The sequence below is a fragment of the Bos grunniens genome, chromosome 18, assembly GCF_055505025.1.
Source record: "Bos grunniens cultivar Pamir isolate PY7600 chromosome 18, Bosgru_T2T1.0, whole genome shotgun sequence".
Classification (NCBI taxonomy): domain Eukaryota; kingdom Metazoa; phylum Chordata; class Mammalia; order Artiodactyla; family Bovidae; genus Bos; species Bos grunniens.
Genome location: NC_141182.1, coordinates 63193274 through 63214727, shown reverse-complemented (window position 1 = coordinate 63214727; position 21454 = coordinate 63193274). Strand labels below are relative to the sequence as shown.

Genomic DNA, 21454 nt, shown 5'->3' with positions numbered 1-21454 from the left:
CACACGATGTTAGTTTGGGTGTCATCATAACATCCTGTGTACTCTTCGGATCTGCAGAGCTGCTGCCTCCTGCTCAGTAAGAGCAGCGTCATGCTGTCTGCCATCGTTAGCCTGATATGTCTTGGTGAGTCCTGGAAGGGAATAAAGCCTGGTGCAAATATTGACCAGGAGGGCTGTGTCCACCTTAACAGAGAGCCCTGTCCTCCACAGGGGCAAAGTGGACCTTGATGGTTGGGTTCATCAAGGCGGAGCAACATCCTTGCCAACGAGGCCCATAGAACACGCTGGGGGAGTAGAAGGCCAGGTCTGACATGAGATGGATCATCCATCATGAGTCTTTCTTCCAGGATTCTTCTTGATCCAGAGCATCTGGGCACAAGAGAGTAAGTCTTTCCCCCAAACCGTGGTTGCCATCCTCCTCAAGTAAGTCTCTCCTGTAATTAGAGGGAAGATGGCGCAGAAGGTAGGGTGATGTGTCAACCATGGGAAGTCATAACCATATGAGGGTGGTCTTTTGGAAGTAGAAAATGGGAGCCCAGGGTGGCTTTGATGGTAGAGAGTCTGCTTGCAGTGAGGGAGACCTGGGTTTGATCCCTGGGTTTCGGAAGATCCCCTAGAGAAGGAAATGGCAAGCCACTCCAGTATTCTTGCCTGGACAATTCCATGGATACAGGAGTCTGGTGGGCTATAGCCCATGGGGTCACAAAGAGTCAGACACGACTGGTTGACTAACACTTTCAGGGAAACCTAGCCCCCAGTTCTGGCCCAGAGACCCTCCCCCAGATACTCTTCCCTCTGCTGAGCCAGGCCCTATGGGCACCTACAGGAGACTGTGATGCTCAGAGATGGGGTGACTGCGAGGGACTGGTGTTATCTGTAGACTGAGGGAAGGCAGCAGGGCCAGGGACCACAGACCCTTGGAGGACAAGGTGATGACTCAAGCTCTCCAGCAGTTCCATGGATAGATATTGCAGAGAACTGCTGCTGCCCCCCATTCAGAAGAAGAGGAGAACCTATGCCCTGCCCCCTGAGATTCCAGAAGGTTCTACCACAGGCTCCATCATGTCCTGTGTTTCTCATGTGAGCTGACATCATTTCACTCACACAGGTTGTTCTTCCATTGGGTGTCTACTCTGTCTTGTTTTAGAAAACAAATTTTACATTATCAACATCCAGGAAGAATCTGTTAGTTGACACTCAAAATTCTCGGGCTTTGTGGATAGCTCGGTGGTGAAGAACCTGCCTGCAATGCAGGGGCTGCAGAAGATGTGGGTTCAATCCTGGGGTTGGAAGATCCCCTGGAGAAGGAAATGGCAACCCACTTCAGTATTCTTGCCTGGAGAATCCCCATGGACAGAGGAGTCTGGCGGGCTATAGTCCATTGGGTCACAAGAGTCAGATATGGCTGAGCACACACACACACTCAAAATTCTCAGCAGATGTTTTTTGTGTAGGGTGTGCTATGCCTCTGTGGTGTGGGAGTCTCCATGGAGCATGAGTTCCCCTGGTTTGAAAAGGAGCCTTAGAGATGTGGGAAAGGGGTGGGTCATCTGAGCCCAGTGAGAGGAAGGCGTTCCCCATTTTCTACTGTAAACCATGCATTCTTTTCCCCAGGTGATCACTACAAGCCCTCCCTCTCAGCCTGTCCAAGTCCTGTGATTTCTCAAGGACAGCACATGTCTCTCTGGTGTCTCTCCCTTCATGGATTTGACAGCTTCAGGCTGCACAAAGGTGACAGAACTGTTGTCCCTGAGCTCCAGGGCATCATATTCTGGAAGGACTTCCTCATGGACCCCATGACTGAAGCACATGTGGGGACCTACAGATGTCATGGTCACTACAGTCACCTCCCCTCTGCGTGATCAAAACCCAGTGTACTCTGGAGATTGTGGTACTGGTCAGAGAGCTCTTGTCCAGAGAGGCCACCCATTGTCCCAGTCTCCCGGACCCCAGAGATTTTCGGTGGGAGTGTGAGTCAGGGTCCAGTCAAAACGACAGGAAGTGCTCCAGGCATTCTAGATAAAAAGCTATTTAATAGAGGAAATTGGGTCCTGCAGTGGGCAGAATGATGGTGCCCCATCTTGCCCGCATCCTAAAACCCAAAATCTATGATTGCTACATCCCATTCCAAGGGAAATGAAACCGCATGTGGAACTAAGGTTGGTAAGCAGGTGACCTTGAGATGAGGAGGTTTTCCTGCAGATGTTTCTGTGCTTTCGATCTCTCCCACTCTGAGTGGTCAGCCCCTCAGTGACACTCTGGACACGGTGATCACAGGTGAGAATGTCAAGAGCTGGCATACAGACTGGATGTACCAGGATGTGGAAGCCCCAGGTGGTGGTATGGGAGATGAGAGAAGGGTGCTTTTTAAGGAGAGAAACCGACTTGGTGAGAGTTGCATCCAAGAGACAAAGAAAGAGGAGAAACAAGTACAGACCACATGTTATGACAGAAAAGACAGATGCAGGGGCAGAGACAGAGGAACTCAGAGATAGAGATGGAGATAAAGAGTGAAGTGAGAGACACAGACAGAAAGGCAGGTAGCAGAGAGGGTGCCCTTCCACCCTGACTTTGCTCAGAGACCAGAAACAGTTTAGGAGCCTGGTTTCCATTTTAACTCTACACTCTCTTCTCTACTCAAAGAACCCAAGGATACACATGTATCTACCCAGGACTTCATGACCAGGTTGATCTGTCTCAGGCTGTTTCCCCAGGAGCCCTGGTCCTCATGCCCCGGGTGATGCACAGATACTGTGTTCACTCAGATGTGGCTTCGTTCCGGGTGGTTGAGCCACACTGTGCCCCAGGACACCAAGGTCCCTGGTGACGGAGCCAAACGCCAGATCCTGTATGTTGTGTGTTTCATGGGTTCTCATGCTGTATGCTCAGGCTCCCGTGCAACTTCACACCAAACGTTGTAAGATTATGGCAGTCAAAGCCCACAGAGATGGAATCAGAGAGAAAACAGAGTCAACGAAAAGCAGAGGCAGAAACACAGTTGCTGTGCACACACATATAAAATAAGCCAGAGGGACTGGGGCCGGTGGGAGAAACATGAAAAAAATAATGGTAAGTAGAAAAAGGGATAGAGAATTAATGAGAAAGAAGGGAGGGGACAGAGAAGCCCTAAAAATCAGAGACCTGGGAAGGGGGGTGGGCACAAAGATCGAGAAAGATGGTGATGTGGGGTGGGTGATAGGGATTACAAAAGAGACCCAGAGAGATAGAGAAGCAGAGGAAGTCATGGAAGTGGAAATAGATGATAGATAGGTAGATAAAATGATGGATGAATATATACATGTATGATAAAATAGGTAGATAGATACATAGGAAGGTAGATAGATGGTGGAACGATGGATGGATATATAGATAGATGATAAGATGGGTAGATAGAATTGTGAATGGAGATATAGACAGATAGTAGAATAGATAGATGAATAATGCTGAAAGATAAAGATGAGATAGAGAATGATCACCTCAGAATGAAAGAAGACAGATCAAATCAACCAATCCAAGAAGTACAGAGTGTTTTTAAAAAAAATACAAGAAGGAAAAAATTTAGGAGGGAGGCAATTTCAGAGACCTAGAGAGAGAAAGTAGGAGAGAGATAGGGGAGAATTAGAGAGTGAGCGCAAGAGAGAGAGGGTTGAGAAGAACTGCGAGTGTGAATTCTCAGTTCAGGGGTGAAGGACATGGAATTTGGGAAGAGCCTGTCTCATGAAACTGCCTCTCCTCCTTCCAGGTCTGTCCAAGAAACCCTCTCTCTCAGCACAGGGGGGACCGTGGTGAGGTCATGGGAGAACGTGACCTTGGTCTGCAGCTTCGAGAGCGCCTTTGACCAGTTCCATCTCCTCAGGGAGGGGTAGAACCTTGGGCGCCCGCTGGCTGGAGGGCGGATCCCCCATGGAGCACTCCAGGCAGAGTTCCCCCTGGGTCCTGGGACTCCAGCCCACAGCGGGGTCTACAGGTTCTACGGCTCCTTCACTCGCTCTCCCTACTCGTGGTCAAACTCCAGCGACCCACTGTTCCTGTCACAGGTGAGCAACCTCTTCCTGGCCCATGCTTTGTTGTTCCTGTTCAGTGGCTAAGCTGTGTCTAACTCTTCACGACCCTGTGGACTGCAGCACGACAGACTCCTCTGTCCTTCACATTCTCCCCTTCAAGGATCGCAACTTTGTTGTGGTGAGGGGGCTTGTGTAACTCAATGAAACCATGAGCCATTCGAGCAGGGCCACCCGAGCCTGATGGGTCATAGTCAAGAGTTCTGACAAAACATGGTCCCCTGGGGGAGGAAATGGCAAATCACTGCAGTATTCTTGCCTCCAGAACCCCATGAAGAGTCCCATCTTTTACAGTACACTAAATCACATTGTGGTGGCCAAAAAGGCTGTTTGGCTTTTTCCATAATATCTTACTGTATCACTGAGCTCTATCTCAAGGTCTCCGTGCTGGCATCAGGGGACCTTAGGGCTTCTGGAGAAATAGAGGAGATGAGAACCAGAGAGGAAGAGAAATGGTAGATGGCATCAAAACCCTCTTCCACCCCGTGTATGGATGCTCCACATCAGAGTCCTTTCTATCCAAGCAAATAAAGAAAAGGGTCAGGGTAGACCCAGGAGGAGGAGAGGCTGGGCTCATTTGGGAGGATCAGAGATTGCATCAGCCCTTTGCTCTTAATGTTTTCCCAGAAGGACCCCTGACATACAAATGATTTTCCAATTAAGGAGCATAGATACTCATTCCTGGAGCAGACAGAATGTCTCTTGATTACAGCTGTCTTTCATTGCCAGGCATATCTTTCCTGCCTCCTTCCACCATCTCTTCTCCAGGGTGGAGAGTCTACTCAATGCATTCCCCAGGAGGTACCAGATGCCCTCCCCTGCCCCATCAGTGCTCTGACGGATGACAGACTCAAGGACAGACTGGAGGTCAACCTTCCAGAAAGAGCAGTCCACCTTCAGTCAAGTATGAGGAAGGTTACTTGTTCACCCCTTCTGGCTTTTTTCCCCTAGGATCCACTACAAGTACTTGTCCATCAACCATGGATCCACACACCACAGAAGGTAAGCAAGATGGTCTCCTATCTCAGCAAATTTCTTAGAAGACAGAGGGTTCCTGTGTGAGTGTTGGTTCTACCACCTCCCAGTTCTGTGACTTTGGGCTCCTCAACATCCCTGTCATGTCAGCATTTGAGATCATGGCCTGTATTAGAACCAGAGGGGGCACTGAGTTTCTGATTCTCTGGGACTGGGAATTTCTAAATTGAACACAGTGAGACAGAGTGACCTGACCCCATGCTTACCCTCCCTCCACCAGTATCTTTGGGGAAGGATTGGGGGGACAAGGGGATAATTTTAGGGAGCACCTTTAATATGTGCTATTCCTCTGTTAGTGTTTTATGAACTAAACATTCCACAGTTCAGAAATAGAAGTGTTGTGTCTTTTTGAGGATTCCATTCCAGGTCTATGTGGATGGAGGGGGAAATGTATTGTGGACTAAAGAGGTCTCCATTCACCCAAAAACACCATGCCTTATTATACGGGGCAGCAGAGGAAAAACTGCATCGGTGCCTGGGGGACCTGGTTTCAGACTGCTGCTGGTCTTGCATGTCCTCTTTACTTCATCCACTGCTAGTATCTCTCCTGGATGCTTTGGTACCTCCTGGGAAGTGGAGACCATACTAATCAGATTGAGGGATGCTGACACACTTTGACACAAGGATCCAATAACTCCTGTGTGTAGGGGCAGGGTGTATGCAATGAATAACCAGACCTTCTTCCCTTGGCTTGCTGGCAGAAGCATGGCTTCCTCAAGGCCACTCCAGCCAGTTGCACCTTCTCCTTAGGCTCTCCATAGCCTTCGTCTATACCAGCATCTTCCTCGCTGTTCTTGTCTGTCACTGGTTACCCAAAAAGTAAGTATGAAGAGCCAAACTGTTACACATGTTCTACGCAAAATCATAAGTCTGAAGGAGGGAAGCACAGCACTATCTGACCCAGGGGGAGGTGGGCTTATAGCAGAGAATGGCATTTTCACTTCTGGTAGGTTAAAAGATGATTTCCTTTGTTGTAATCCCTAAATGAATCTCTTCCAGAGACCCATGGAACCCTGTTCTTTTTATGAAAATGTGTTAATTTATTCTTAGCTGCATTAGGTCTCAGCTGCAGCATGGGGGATCCTCATTGCAGTGCTGGGTGCAGTTCAAGTCTCCAGAGATCGTGGGATCAGCAGTTGCAGGATTGAGGATAGTTTCTTCAAGGCATGTGAGATCTCAGTTCTCCCACCAGGGATAGAACCCATGCTCCCTGAAGTCGTAAGTTGACCCTTAATCCCTAGGCCACCAGAGACATTCCAAGCCCTGTTCTTCCTTTCAACCACAGCCATCTGTTCTCCCCTTTATGATCTTGGGAATCTACTGATACGCGTTAGAGGATGGTCCATAATAGAAGATGAAGGATGGGCTCCATGGGTTTGCACAGATTCCTGAGAGAGTCCGTCAGTGGCTGGGCTTATATATGGAATGTTTGCGTTTTTTTTTTTTTTTTAATTTAGTGGAGTAGACAAACTCAGCAACCTGGGGTATGCCCCTGCTTTTTTTGGCTTTGATGTCCCCACCAAAGATATCAAGATCTAGAAGAATCGCCGCCCCCGTCTCCCCCCGCCAAAAGCCTTGACTCTTTTTCATTCAGAGATGTTGCCATCAGGGGAGGAGAGTCCAAGGAAGACAGAATAGTGAACGGCGAGGTGGATCTTCCCAGCCCAAACCCTTGCAATAGCCCGAGCCCCTCCAATGTGCCCAATGCTCCAGCCTTTGAAGATCACGTTTCATTCCATCATTCACATCTCCTTCCTCTCAGGACCCATCAGCAGAGGATGTGATATTCGTCCAGTTTAACTACAGGACTCTCTCTGAGAGAGTGTTCAATCCCACTCCATTGAGCCTCATGCACCTCTTTGCGGAGACCAGTATCTATGAGGAATTCGATGTAAACCAAGATCATGCTGACCCTGACCTGGCCCCATCTTTGAGCACACAGAGTGTTATAAATTGAAGAGCTACAACACTTTTTAAAGGGGTTGCTCCGTGGGCACTCCTTCTCCTCCTCCAAGGCAGCCCAGCAGCTCTGAAGTTAAGAATGGAGTCCAGGAATTATAGGAGCATCTTCAAAAATCCCACCAGCTCTTAGTAATCCCTGGCTATTCTAACACTCTATTTTAACTATCTAACCTTTTGGGGGAAGTTATTCTAATCAATCCCATATACAGGGTAGGTTACCAGGATCATCCTACTTTTTTGAAAATTCCAGTAAAGCATAAAAATTTGCAAGTTGAGTCTTCAAATTATTCAGTTCAAAATAAAAGAAGCCATTCAAAAAAAGAATCCTGTGTTCAGTAATAGTTTACAAGGATGAACTTGTTTACAAGACAGAAACAGACTTGTAGACTTGGAGAACAAACTTCGAGTTACAGAGAGAAAGGATGAGGGGAGAGATAGATTGGAAGATTAAAGGTGACATGTGCACACTGCTATATTTAAAACAAAATGCTTCCCATGAAACAATAACAAAAGCAATGCGAATTGGCCAAATAGAAAGAGGAAGTATATTCTGTTTGAGATATCCAGTGTGGTGCCACTTGCCACATGAGGCTGCGTGTCTGTGTGCTAAGTCAACTCAGTCATGTCCAACTCTTTGCGAACCCATGACACTGTGTAGCTTGCTAAGCTCCTCTGTGCATGGGATACGCAGATGACCAACAGGCATATGAAAAGATGCTCAGCATTGCTCATTAGTAGAGAAAGGCAAATCGACACTGCAAGGAGGTACCACCTCATACCGATCAGAATGGCCATCATTAGACAGTTGATGAATAACATGCTGGAGAGGGTGTGGAGAAGAGGGAAACACTCTTACACTGTTGGGGGAGTGGAAACTGGTGCAGCCACTGTAGAAAACAGTGTGGAAGTTCCTCAAAAAAAGTAAAAACAGAGTTTCCATATGATCCAACAATTCCAGTCCTGAGCATATATCTCAAAAAAAACTATACCTTGAGAAGATTCATGCACCCCTATGTTCATAGCAGCCTAACTTACAGTAGCCAAACATGGTAACAGCCTAATTGTCCATCGAGAGATGAATGGATAAAGAAGATGTATATGCTTATACACACAGAGAATGGAATACCACTCAGACATCTAAAAAATGAAATCATGCCATTTGCAGCAGCAGGGATGAACATGCAGATTAACATATTAAGTGAAGTTGACAGAAAGAGAAAGACAATTTTCTGTAATATCACCCATATGTGGAATCTAAAAGGAACATATCAATGAAAAAAGAACAAACTCACAGACATAGAGAACAGGCTTGTGGTTGCCAAGGAGGGAAGGACTTGGTGCTTGGGTTTAGCAGATGAAATCTATTTGTACATAGAATGGATAAAGAATGAGGTCCTACAGTATGGCACAGGGAATTCTATTCAGTATCTTGCCATAAATCATAATGAAAAAGAATATATATGTCAACTTGAATCAATTTGCTGTACAGCACAAATGAATTATACTTCAATAAATTTTTTTAATTTTTTAAAAATTGTGGTTTCTATATCTGCAATGAAACATTACATGGCAGTAAAAATGCACAAACTGAAATGACAAAGAATACAGATCAATTCTGAAACATGATATTAAGTAAACAAGAGGAAATTTTAAGAAGGGAGACTGTGCTGTTACTCCCACTAGACACAATATGATCAGAAGGCAACCAGATTTATTACTTAGGGAGCATCACTAATGTTAACGACCCCCACCCCCAGGAAAACCGTGTGGAATCTCTGCCCTTACTGAGGTTCTTTCCTGTCTATGAACAACCACTGAACTGGGTGTATGTCTGCCCTTGGAGTCCTGAAACAGCTGGGCCATTTTGCCCCAGTTTGGAGTTGATTGATGTGGACACGCCCCTCACTCAAGCATTCTGGAGCTTGGAAGTCTCTACTTGACATTTTTCTGTTCATTTGAGTATCTAGTAAGCAATGTGGTCCACCTTTTCAGGCAGAACAAATCCCCCTCCCTAAAAAACACGACAGTCATCTTTACACACATTATCTTTGTGTACATGTGTGGTCCTTGGATTGGAAAGGGACGAAGAGAGAGAGACAAAGAGAGTGTCTGTGTGCAAAGTTTCCACTCACAGTTATAAAATAATTTCAGATGAAGAAGAGTCAGAGAAAGAAAAATAGCACATGATATTGCTTACTTGTGACGTCTGAAAAAATGAACTTATTTACAAAACAGACTCACAGACAATGAACTTACGGTTACCAGGGGGGATAGTATCAGGAGCAGGTTAGATTGGAAGTTTGGGACTCACATATATACACGCCTATACTAAAAACGGATGACAAGCTGTATAAAACAGAGAATACTTCATATTTTGTAACTACCTAAGTGGCAAAAGAATTTGAAAAGCAATAGATGCATGTATATGTATAACTGAATCACTTTGTTGTACATCTGAAACTAACAGAGTTAATTTTTTTAATCAATGTAGAATATTTTAATATTTTCGAAGAGCCATAATATGCATGTCTAGTCCTCCATAAGAATGCAGAATAAAAGTCTCTATTAATGAGTCTTTAATTGGCAATCTGCACTGAGCCTAACGTATGAGGTGGGAACATGTGATTTCTCTTCTTTAAAGAATTAAGGTTAATGAGATTTATCATGAGCTTGGGAAAAGCATCCTGCATGGTATACACTGAAGCACTGTTTCTACTTCCTAAAGGCAGCAAGACCTGTTCGAATCTCTAAGGTTTACAGTGTTTAGGGAAACAAATGTCATGCTTGGGTCATGAGGCATGCTCAGTGATGTGGCTCAGGTCAGATTTCCATGCCTGGCATGAGAAGAGGCTGGCCATCATCCCACGTGACATGAACCAGGCTGACTGTACCAACAGCACCACCCGCCTTCCGCATCCTGTGACTCTGTCAGCTTTGCTCAGTTCTGCCTCCTGTCTCACAGAAGCAGAGCCATGTGCCCCACACTCCTCAGCCTCCTGAGTCTCGGTGAGTCCAGAAAGACACGGTTGGAGAGGGTTATGGTGGAAATCGGGGGGGTCCTTGCATCACTGACCAGGTTCCCTGCATGAGGGTGCAAAGAGCATGGGGTCCATCAGGACAAGCCATCTCTGACATGCTTATCCTTCTAGGATTCTGTGTAAGTCTGAGGATCTGGGCAGCTGTGGGTGAGCCCTCCCATCCCTTATTTCTCTGTTGAGCAGAGCAGTTGGAGCTGATGCAGATGACCCTGGGGGCTGGCGTGAGACCCCTGTCAGTACAGTGAGAGCCGTGTGCCCTGTGGATCCCAGGTCCTCCTATTGGCATTGATACTCATCTTCACTCTCCCCAGAGGTTAGCCCAGGTTTGGACTTGGACCTGAAGGCACAGTGTGAAGTCTGGGAGCTGGAGGTAGGCCCACTGAGTGCCATTTCTCTCATGAGAGGGGAGCAAGAGACTGCAGCCCACAGACCCTCCCCTACAAGCTGGCTCCTGGCATCTCCAACTGGCCCTTAACAACAGGATCTGCAGGACCACCCGCTAGACCTGACCCCAGCGAAGGGTCCGGTCATCAGGCAGGGCCACCTGGACCTTGTCTCACATTTTATGTGTGATTGTAGGTTAGCTAACAAAGGAGTGAGGTTCAAGGTTTACTTCCTTCTTTTCAGTCAAGTGGCTTTTTCACTGCTTAGTTGTGTTAGTGTTAGTCAGTCGTGTCTGACTCCTTTCTACCCCACGGACTGTAGCTCACCAGGCTCCTCTGTTCATGGGATTCTCCAGGCAAGAATATGGAGGTGGTTGCCATTTCCTTGTCCAGGGGATCTTGCCAACTGAGGGACTGAACCCTGGTCTCCTGCCTTGCAGGAAGATTCTTTACCATTTTGAGCTACAACAAATGCAACAGGGAAGTCGTTTCGCTTCTTGTCCATGCATCAATTTTTCTGTGGTGTTTTATTTTGTCTTCATTGTGCAACTTCCGGGATCTTAGTTCCCTGATCAGGGTTTCAACTGGGGCTCTTGGCAGAGAAAGTGCCAAGTCCTAACCACTGGACCGCCCAGGAATCCCGTTTTTTTGTGTTGAGAGAAAGGTTTCAACATTTTGTCAACCCATGTCCTGAGAATTTCCATGATGTCTGTCCTGAATTTACTGTGTCTGTCTGTCCCCAAGCCCCAGGTGTCCTTGAGCATCAGGGTGATGCACTTTAGGGGAGGAGAATTCGAAGAATTAAAGGCAGAGCCCACCCACGAGGGCAGTGGGGAGAGCTGACCATTCCTATTTTCTTCTCAAAGCCTGTGTCTCTTTCTCTTCTAGGTAGATATGAGAAGCTGTCTTTGTCTGCCTGACCGAGCCCCGTGGTTCTCTTAGGACAGACTGTGACTCTTTGGTGTCACTTCCATTCTCCACTTCAGAGATTCACACTGTTCAAAATAGATGGGGAAAGGTGTTTGCCTGAGCTCCAGGGACATTATTTCAACAACTTCACCCTTGAGCTGGTGACCAGAGAACATGCCAGGTCCTGGTATGTGTTCTGGAGCCCATGGTCTGCACCCAGTGAATCCCTGCAAATTGTGGTCACAGGTAGGAGAGGTCCAGCCCAGCCCAGTATATCTGTGCCTGCAGACAATCCTACCCTAGGTCCACTTGCCAGTGCAGCCCAAGACTTCCTCAGGATTCCCAGCCACCCAGGGAAAGAGAACCCACTCTGAGAGTTTAAACTCAGGGTGTTGAATAGAGGGATGGGGTGCCCCAACACAGGAAGGAGGAGACTCCCTAGGCATGAGTTAGACAGGATGCTGCCACTGCCTGCCAGCAGGGAGGATGGGGCATGACCCTGAACAGCACTTGCTACCCAGTAGGGAGCTGTAATCCCATTTGAAGGATCTGGAGCCCCAGGGAGGAGTCCCAGGAATGTCTCAGAGGCATGAGGTGGGATCACAGGTGGGGAAATGTTCCCTTTTCTCCACCTCCACCTCAACGTCCTGCAGTTATCACCCACATTCTAGATGAGTGTGAAGGGAGCCAGGGTATGCATCCTCAGACCCACCCCAGCCCACACCACGCATATTAGGGATGGGATGAAGCTGAGAGCATGGCAACCCACTCCAGTATTCTCAACTGGAGAATCCCATGGGCAGAGGAGCCTGGCTGGCTACAGTCCATGGATGCACAGAGTCTGACCCAACTGAAGTGACTGAGTATGCACACACGAACCCGAGAGCGGATCCAACAGCTAAAGAGCTTAGAATGAGCACAGAGGAGGCTGGAGGTCTTGAGCAAAGTGAAACATGAGTCAGAAAGAAAAGTGTGAGCCAGAGCCTGAGAACAAGGCTAAAGAGAATACAACAAAACACACAGGAAGGGTAACTGGCTCCGCTGGAAAATAGGGAGGAGTTTTACATCTTCAGATGTCAGGGGAAGGGCTAAGTTGGGTTGACTCACTGAAGCTCACAACCTCTTTGCTCCTAGGTGTGTTCACAAAACCCTCCATCTCAGCCCACCCAGGGCCCCTTGTGCAGGGGGAGAGAATGTGACCCTCCGCTGTCACTCACTTGTGTTGTTTGACAAGTTTATCCTGCACCAAGAAAACAGCACAAGGCTATTCCAGAGATGTGGAGAGATGCTCACTGGTGGGATGTCCCAGCTGACTTCGTCATTGGCCCCATGACTTTGGCAAGTGTGGGCACCTACAGATGCTACAGCTCTCTCAGACTCTCTCCCTATGAGTGGTCAGCCCCCAGCGACCCTGTGGACATCGTGATCACAGGTGAGTGTGGCCATACGTCCCTTCTGCTCTCTGTGTCACAGAAGGTCTGGTGTTCAGTCCAGCATCAGTACTGGGAGAGAATGACAGGCGTGCAGAGATGCTCACACCTCGGGATAGGGAACAAACCAGAGAGAGGAGGTGTGAACACAGAAGGGAAAAGAGAACAGAGTCCGTGCCATGTGCTAAGGAGAAGACACAGCCGGTGACAGAGTGAAGGAGCAAGAACATGAAAGAACGACCAACGGAGAAAAATGTACCAGAGCAGGAACCTGGGCAATTCCCTGCTCAGGCAGCCAACGATGGTTGGTTAAGGGGTTGGTTTCCTGCTTTCATGTCATAATTCTCTTCCTCTTTTCAGCAGCACACTGTGGTATCACACGCCCTTGCTGTCCAGCCCCTGGGTGATCGAGATGAAGGTTGACACCCTGACGTTGCTCAGCCTCAGGGTTTAACGCGTCCTTCTGCAGAAAGAGGCGGGGAATGGTCCCTCTAACTATCCCTGCTAAAGAGTCCCTTCCAGCCCCTGGGGATGCACAGGGCAGCGCTGAACATGCCCTCAAGAAAGAGGTGGTCAAAGATCGAATGAGATTCTGGCAATTTTCACTCCATAATCTCTTCTGGGTCAATGCCATGTTTTTGATGGTCCCCAGCAGTGGTTAGTAGTCTGTTTATTTAATCTGTTTATTTAGTTTATTTAGTTTATCTGTTTATTTAGTCTGTTTAGTTTATCTGTTTATCTGTTTATTTAGTCCGTTTATTTCACTTTTCACTTTCATGCATTGGAGGAGGAAATGGCAACCCACTCCAGTGTTCTTGCCTGGAGAATCCCAGGGACAGGGGAGCCTGATGGGCTGCCAGCTATGGGGTCGCACAGAGTTGGACAGGACTGAAATGACTTAGCAGCAGCAGCAGTCTATTTATTTAGTTAGTAGTCTGTTTATCTCAAGAGAACGGCATGTCTGGTTGATTTTTAAAGTTTATTTTATCTTATTACGTTTGTTGAAGTCTAGCTTAATTCAGATGTTAATTCCTGTTGTATAACAGAGTGATTCAGTTATTCATATACATATATTCTTTCTTTAAAAAAGGATATTAAATAACAACCCATTTTAAAATTTATTTTTTTTTAAAAAAGGATTTTCAATGACACTCCATTTTTAAAGTTATTTCTGAAGTTTTCACTGTGCTGGCTATCCCTTACTGTGGGGCTTTCTCTCCTGGCGGTTGGTGGCCTTCTCATTACAGAGCTTCTCTTATGGCACTTTGGGCTTTAGTCCTATATTAGGACTAGAGTTACTTTGTGCTCTATGATGAAGGTCTCCTCCTTCCAGGTCTGTCCAAGAAACCCTCTCTCTCAGCCCAGGGGGACCCCGTGGTGAGGTCAGGAGAGAACATGACCTTGGTCTGCAGCTCCAAGAGCGCCTTTGACCAGTTCCATCTGCTCAGGGAGGGGCAGAACCTTGGGCCCTGCTCACTGTGGGGCGGGGCCCCCGCGGAGCCCTCCAGGCAGAGTTCCCTCTGGGTCCTGGGACCCCAGCCCACAGCGGGGTCTACAGGTGCTACGGCTCCTTCACTTGCTCTCCCTACTCATGGTCAGACTCCAGTGACCCACTGTTCCTGTCTGTCACAGGTGAGGAACCTCTTCCTGACCCCTGCTTTGTTTTTCCTGTTCAGTCGCTATGTTGCTACCCTGTGGACTGCAGCATGACAGACTCCTCTGTCCTTCACTCTCTCCTCCACATGGATCACAGCCTTGTAGTGGTGAAGGGGCCTTCATATCTCAATGAAGCTGTGAGCCAGTCATGCAGGGCCACCCAAGCCTGACGGGTCATAGTGAAGAGTCCTGACAATACATGGTCTCCTGGAGGAGGAAATGTCAACCCATTCCAGTATTCTTGCCTGGAGAACCCATGAAGAGTCCCATGCTTTACAATACACTAAATCACAGTGCGGTGGCCCAAAATGCAGTTTGCTTTTTCCATATCTTACTGTATCACTGAGCTCTATGTCAAGGTCTCCGTGCTGGCATCAGGGGACCTTAGGGCTTCTGGAGAAACGGAGGCAATGAGAACCAGAGAGGAAGAGAGATGGTAGATAGCATCTCAACCCTCCTCCACTTTCTGTATGGATGCTCCACATCAGAGTCCTGTCTATCCAGGCAAATAAAGAAAAGGGTTAGGTTAGACCCAGGAGGAGGAGAGGCTGGGCTCATTCGGGAGGATCAGGATTGCATTGGCCCCTTGTTCTTAGTGTTTTCCCAGTAGCACCTCTGACATACAGGTGATTTTCCAATTAAGGAGCATTGATCCTCTGGAGCAGAGAGGATGTCTCTTGCTTACAGCTGCCTTTCATCGCCAGGCATATCCTTCCCACCTCCTTCCACCATCTCTTCTACGGGATGGAGGGTCTACTCAATGCATTCGCAGTGAGGGACCAGAAGCTCTCCCCTCCCCCATCAGTGCTCTGAGAGATGACAGAGTCAGAGAATGACAGAGTCAGAGAAATGCAGGAGGTCAACCTTCCAGAAACAAGAGTCCTCCTTTGGTGGGGCAAGGAAGGTTACTGTTCACTCCTTCTGGCTTTTTTCTCTAGGATTCACTACAAGTACTTGCCCATCAACCGTGGATCCACACATCACAGAAGGTAAGCAAAACGGTCTCCTATCTCAGCAAATTTCTTAGAAGATAGGGGGTTCTGTTGGTTCTACTACCTCCCAGTTCTGTGACTTTGGACTCAACATCCCTGTCATGCCAGCATTTGAGACCATGGTCTATATTAGAACCAGAGTGGGCATTGAGTTCCTCATTCTCTGGAACTGGGAATTTCTAAATTGAACAAAGCGAGACTGAGTGACTTGACCCCATACTTAAGGGAGATTCTTCCCCTCCCTCCACCAAGATCTTAAGGAATGAAGCAAGCGGACAAGCTGAAATTTTTAGGGAGCACCTTAATTATGTGCTATTCCTCTGTTAGTGTTTTATGAATGAAACATTCCACAGACAGAAATAAAAGTGTCGTGTCTTCTTGAGGATTCCATTCCAGGTATATGTGGATGGAGGGGGAAATATATGGAGGATTAAAGTGGTCCCGATTCATGCAAAGTCACCATGCCTTGTCATATGGGGCAGCAGAGAAAAACTGCATCAATGCCTGGGGGACCTGGTTTCTGACCTCTGCTGGTCTTCCATGGCCTCTTTGTTCATCCACTGCTAACATCTCTCCTGGATGCTTTGGTACCTCCTGGGAAGTGGAGACTATACTAATCAGGTTGAAAACTGCTGACACACTTTGACACAAGGATACAATAACTCCTGTGTGCAGGGGCAGGGTGTATTCAATGAATAACCAGATCTTCTTCTGTTTGATTGTTGGCAGAAACGCGGCTTCCTCAAGGCCACTCCAGCCAGCTGCACCTTCTCCTTAGGCTCTCTGTAGCCTTCATCTATACCAACATCTTCCTCACTGTTCTTGTCTGTCACTGGTTACCCATAAAGTAAGTATGAAGAGCCAAACTCTCACTGGTGTTCTACACAAAAACGTAAGTTTGAAGGAAGGAAGCACAGCGTCATCTGACCCAGTTATCGGAGGTGGGTTCATAGCAGAGAATGGCATTTTCATTTTCTGTAGGTTAAAAACTGATTTCCATTGTTTTACTCCCTGAATGAATATCTTCCAGACAACTATGGAACCCTGTTTTTTTTTTTTCATGAAAATATGTGTTAATTTATTCTTAGCTGCATCAGCTCTCAGCTGCAGCATGGGGGATTCTCACTGCTGTGCTGGGGTACAGTTCAAGGCTCCAGAGCTCGCGGGCTCAGCTGTTGCAGCATTGAGGATAGTTGCTTCAAGGCATGTGGGATCTCAGTTCTCCCACCCAGGATAGAACCCACACTCTCTGCACTAGAAGGTTGACTCTTAATCCCTTGGCCACCAGGAACATTCCAAGGCCTGTTCGTCCCTTCAACCACAGCAATCTGTTCTTCTCCCCTTGATGATCTTGGGAATCTGCTGATATGCTTTAGAGAATGGTCCATAACAGAAGATGTAGGATGGACTTCTTGGGTTTCAACAGTTTCCTGAGAGAATCTGTCAGTGGCTGGGCTCATATATGGGATTTTTCCTTTTTAATTTAGTGGAGTAGACAGACTCAGCAACCTGGGGCACACCCCTGCTTATTTTGGCTTTGATGACCCACCAAAGATATGGAGGTCTAGAAGAATAGCCCCCACCCCAAGAGCCTTGACTCTCTTCCATTCACAGATTTTGCCATCATGGAAGGAGAGCCCAAAGAAGACAGAACAGTGAATGGCAAGCTGAGTCCTCCTGCCCAAACCCTTGCCATAGCCCGAGCCCCTCCAATGCTCAATGCCCCAGCCTTTGAAGGTCACATTTCATTCCATCATTCACATCTTCATCCTTCCAGTACCCATCAGCAGAGGATGTAATATTCACCCACTTGAACCACAGGACTCTCTTTGAGACAGTGTTCACTCCTGAGCCTCGTGCAGCTCTTCGCTGAGACCAGTATCTATGAGGAATTTGATATAAACCAAGACCATGCTGACCCTGACTTGGCCCCATCCTTTGAGCACATCCTTTGAGAGTGTTATAAAGAGCTAGATCTCTTTTTAAAGGGGTTCCTCCATGGGCACTCCTCCTCCAAAGCAGCCCCACATCTCTGAGGAGAACAGTGGAGTAAAACAATTATAGGATCATCTCCAAAAATCCCACACCTCTTAGTAATCCCCAGGCTGTTCTAATACTCTGTTTTAACTATGTAACCTTTTGGGAGAAGTTATTCTAATCAATTGCACATACTGGGTAGCTAACCATGATCATCCTACTTTTTCGAAAATTCCAGTAAAGCATAAAAATTTGCAAGTTAAGTCTTCAAATTATTCAGTTTAAAATAAAAGAAAGCCAAAATTTTACAAAATGAACTTGTTTACAAGACAGAAACAGACTTGTAGACTTAGAGAACAAACTTAGAGTTACAGAGGGGATGGATGAGGAGAGAGATAGATTGGAAGTCTAAGATTGACATGTGCACACTGCTATATTTTAAACAAAATCCTTTCCATGAAACAATAACAAAAGCAATGCAAGTTGGCCAAATAAAAAGATGAAGTATATTCTGTTTAAGACATCCATTGTGGGGCCACTTGCCACATGAGGCTGTGTGTCTGCATGCTAAGTCGATTTAGTCATGTCCAATTCTTTTCAAACCCATGAGGTTGTGTAGCTCGCTAGACTCCTCTGTGCCTGGGATTCTCCAGGCAAGAATCCTGGAGTGGGTTGCCATTCCCTTCTCGAGGGAATCTTCTTGACCCAGGGATTGAACCCATGTCTCTCATGTCTCTTGCACTGACAGGCAGATTCTTTACCCCAGAGCCATCGGGGAAGGCCCCTCAACCTTTTCACAGCCATGTGCACTGAGGGTGCTGGGGTTCCAAGGATACAAACAGGACAACAACATCCCCCTCAGTCTGGATCTGCACTGGCCAATAAAGTACTTACGCAGCCACGTGGTACAGACAATGACTGTACACGTATAGGAAGTAAAGCATTCAGTTCTTCAGTCACACCCACCACATTTCAAGTGCTCAGGAGCATCATGTGGCCAGGTGCCATGGTGCTGGACAGAGCAGATGTTTAAAAAGTCCCATCATCACAGAGGATTCTACTCCAGATCACTGAGGGCTGCAGAGAGAACACTTGCCCCAGGGAGGCTTTGCATATGTTGTGTTAATCCATCGATATTTGCATGTTTTGTCTTTTTTGCTTCTCTTCACCAAAGCCAAGGATTTGAGAATCTTGGGCCTTTTAAGTTATCACCTATTGACACAATGTGGGTTGGTTTAACCAAGTGGAGGGCTGAACAGGATAACACCATGAGGACGCCAGTGTGAACTGAGTGGCAAATGGGGTGAAAATCAAGCTCCAAGGAGCCTTAGCTGCTCATTGAGCTCTCTGTGTGTGATGTCTCTCCTGGCTTAGAACTAAACTGCCCAAGAACTCTTTTACCAAGAAATGTCAAGATCACTTAAAGTGAAGATAGTCTGGGGCTCCCTGTGTTGCTACTGTCACTGTTTCCATTTTCCCCTAATTATCCATTGTTTTCTTTCTTGCCTTTAGGTGAGGGGACCAAACGTCATGATCTTCATTTTTCTGAATGTTCACAGTGTAGACCTGAACCCCTGTTATTCTCATATATCTTCTTTTAAAAAAATCTTTCAATGGTAGTATTTGATGCCCCATTCTGCAGAATCTGAATTCTTCAACCAACTATAGAAGATGGGTTTACCTGGGTCATGGGTGTATTTCTGCTGTGTGGCACCAATGCCTGGTACACAGTAGGTGCAATAATTTATGAACTGACCGAAGATGAGAAGTAAATTCCATATCAGAATGGCTGCTTTCCAAAAGTCTACAAGCAATAACTGCTGGAGAGTGTGTGGAGAAAAGGGAACCCTCTTACACTGTTGGTGGGAATGCAAGCTAGTATAGCCACTATGCAGAACAGTGTGGAGATTCCTTAAAAAACTGGAAATAGAAATGCCATACGACCCAGCAATCCCACTGCTGGGAATACACACTGAGGAAACCAAAATTGAAAGAGACACGTGTACCCAAATGTTCATCACAGCACTGTTTATAATAGCCAGGACATGGAAGCAACCTAGATGTCCATCAGCAGACGAATGGATAAGAAAGCTGTGGTACATATACACAATGTAGTATTATTCAGACATTAAAAAGAATACATTTGAATCAGTTCTAATGAGATGGATGACACTGGAACCTCTTATACAGAGTGAAGTAAGTCAAAAAGAAAAACACCAATACAGTATACTAACGCATATATATGGAATTTAGAAAGATGGTAACAATAACCCTCTATGTGAGACAGCAAAAGAGACACAGATGTGTAGAACAGTCTTTTGGACTCTGTGGCAGAGGGCGAGGGTGGGATGATTTGGGAGAATGGCATTGAAACATGTATAATATCATATAAGAAACAAATTGCCAGTCCAGATTTGATGCATGATACAGGATGCTTGGGACTGGTGCACTGGGATGACCCAGAGGGATGGTATGGGGAGGGAGGTATGAGAGGGGGGTTCAGGATGGGGAACATGTGTATACCCATGGCGGATTCATGCTGATGTATGGCAAAACCAATACAATATTGTAAAGTTGAAAAAAAATATTGTGTTTGTTCCAGGTATTTAGAACTGAAATTTTAAAAAACACCATTTACAATAGCAACAAAAAATGAAATACCTAATTATAAATCTAACACGATATTCACATATCTATGTCCAGAAGACGATGAAACAGTGTGGAAAAAATCAAATAAAATCTAAGTAAGTGGGAAAAAAAGAATGAAATAAAATAAAATTTCCAAAAAAAAAAATAATTTATGAACTGACCGAAGACGAGAAGTAAATTCCACTTCTGGAGGGGACTAGGAAAATAAACTTATGAGTCCTAGTTGGAGCCAGACTGTCCACGCTGACTCAGGACGAGAAGCTGGGTCCCACCCTCTAGAGCAGGCGGTCAGACTGGGCAGAAAGAGAAAGACCTGAGACCTCAGGTCTGGGCTGAGATTCCTCCTGAGCCCTGCCTGGAGACATTGGCACTGGGTCCACGGAGGGGCCACCCCCTGCTGTGAGTCCACGGCTGTGGGAACCCCAAGGGGTGGCAGCAGGCCCCCAGGAACCATATCCTGTTTGTCCTCTAGGGCCCCATGGTCTCCTCACCTGTACAGGGCAGGGACAGGAGCAGCTGGGTGCTCAGAGCTGCAGACATGCCTTCCATCCTCTCTGAGCTTCTCCTCCTTGGCCAGATGTGCAGGGCAGGGAGGGGACCGCAGGAGGGCACAGGACACCCACCCTGCCCCCAGTTCACGGGAACCACAGGGCTCGGGCAGCTGGAGGGGCCAGGGATCCTTATTTAAGAGAATCAGCCCAAGCTTTTGGTGGCAAATCTCTCACTTCCAGGGCTGAATCTGGGCCAAGGGACCCTGAACCATGCAGGTGTGTTCTCCCGTGTCTCCTGGGACCCATATCTCACTTGAGTCCCAGGAACTTGGTGGAGGGCAAGGTCAGGGCACTGGGATTCTAGAGTGATGCTGGTGAAACCTGGAAGGGCTCCTGAGCTGAGCTGGGGAGTGACGGGTGAGGAAGTCCTTGGACTCAGCCTCTGACTTCCTTCCAGGGACCTTTCACAAACTCACCATCTGGGCTGAGACTCTTTTGGGCAGCTCAGGGTTTCCATGTGAATACACCGTATGCAGAGTTGGAATGTGTGAGTGAGTACACAGACCATCAGGGAGTATGCTGCAGTTGGCCTGCACTATTTGGAGAAGGAAATGGCAATGCATTCCAGTATTCTTGCCTGGAAAATACAATGAACATTGGAGCCTGCCAGCCTACAGTCCATAGGGTTACAAAGAGTCAGACACGACTGAGTGACTTTATTATCTTCATTTTATTTTAAAATTTATTTATTTCACTGATTCTATTTTTAATCTCATTGTATACATATTTTATTGAAGTAGTTGACTTACAATGTTTCAGGCGCACAGCAAGGTGAATTTCAGTTATAGAAATATGCATACATTATTTTTCA

General features: G+C 46.8%; 1 protein-coding gene and 1 pseudogene across 9 annotated transcripts; both read left to right on the top strand.

Annotated features, from left to right (window-relative positions):
* LOC147354675 (uncharacterized) lies at positions 1-8592 on the top strand. 8 transcript variants are annotated; one of them, XR_015146528.1, is made up of 8 exons: positions 1-124; positions 211-383; positions 1615-2277; positions 3743-4037; positions 4830-5063; positions 5847-5915; positions 6147-6314; positions 6691-7379. XR_015146528.1 is itself a non-coding variant. In XM_086354591.1 (8 exons), exons 4-7 carry the CDS (start codon positions 3904-3906, stop codon positions 6292-6294), a joined length of 402 nt encoding a protein of 133 aa, XP_086210717.1. In that variant the 5' UTR covers positions 1-124; positions 211-383; positions 1615-2277; positions 3743-3903; the 3' UTR covers positions 6295-6314; positions 6859-8592. The 8 variants fall into 8 exon arrangements, 6 of the variants coding, with proteins under 6 accessions (XP_086210717.1, XP_086210719.1, XP_086210715.1 ...); XM_086354591.1 differs by having other exon boundaries at positions 5013-5063; positions 6859-8592; XM_086354594.1 differs by having other exon boundaries at positions 37-124; positions 348-383; positions 5013-5063.
* A 2592-nt stretch (positions 8593-11184) lies between these two features.
* LOC147354674 (putative killer cell immunoglobulin-like receptor-like protein KIR3DX1) lies at positions 11185-19591 on the top strand (annotated as a pseudogene). The gene is made up of 6 exons (XR_015144971.1): positions 11185-11308; positions 11368-11634; positions 12523-12820; positions 15413-15463; positions 16196-16313; positions 18956-19591. The product of XR_015144971.1 is annotated as a putative killer cell immunoglobulin-like receptor-like protein KIR3DX1 (transcript).
* The last annotated feature ends 1863 nt before the right edge of the window (positions 19592-21454 follow it).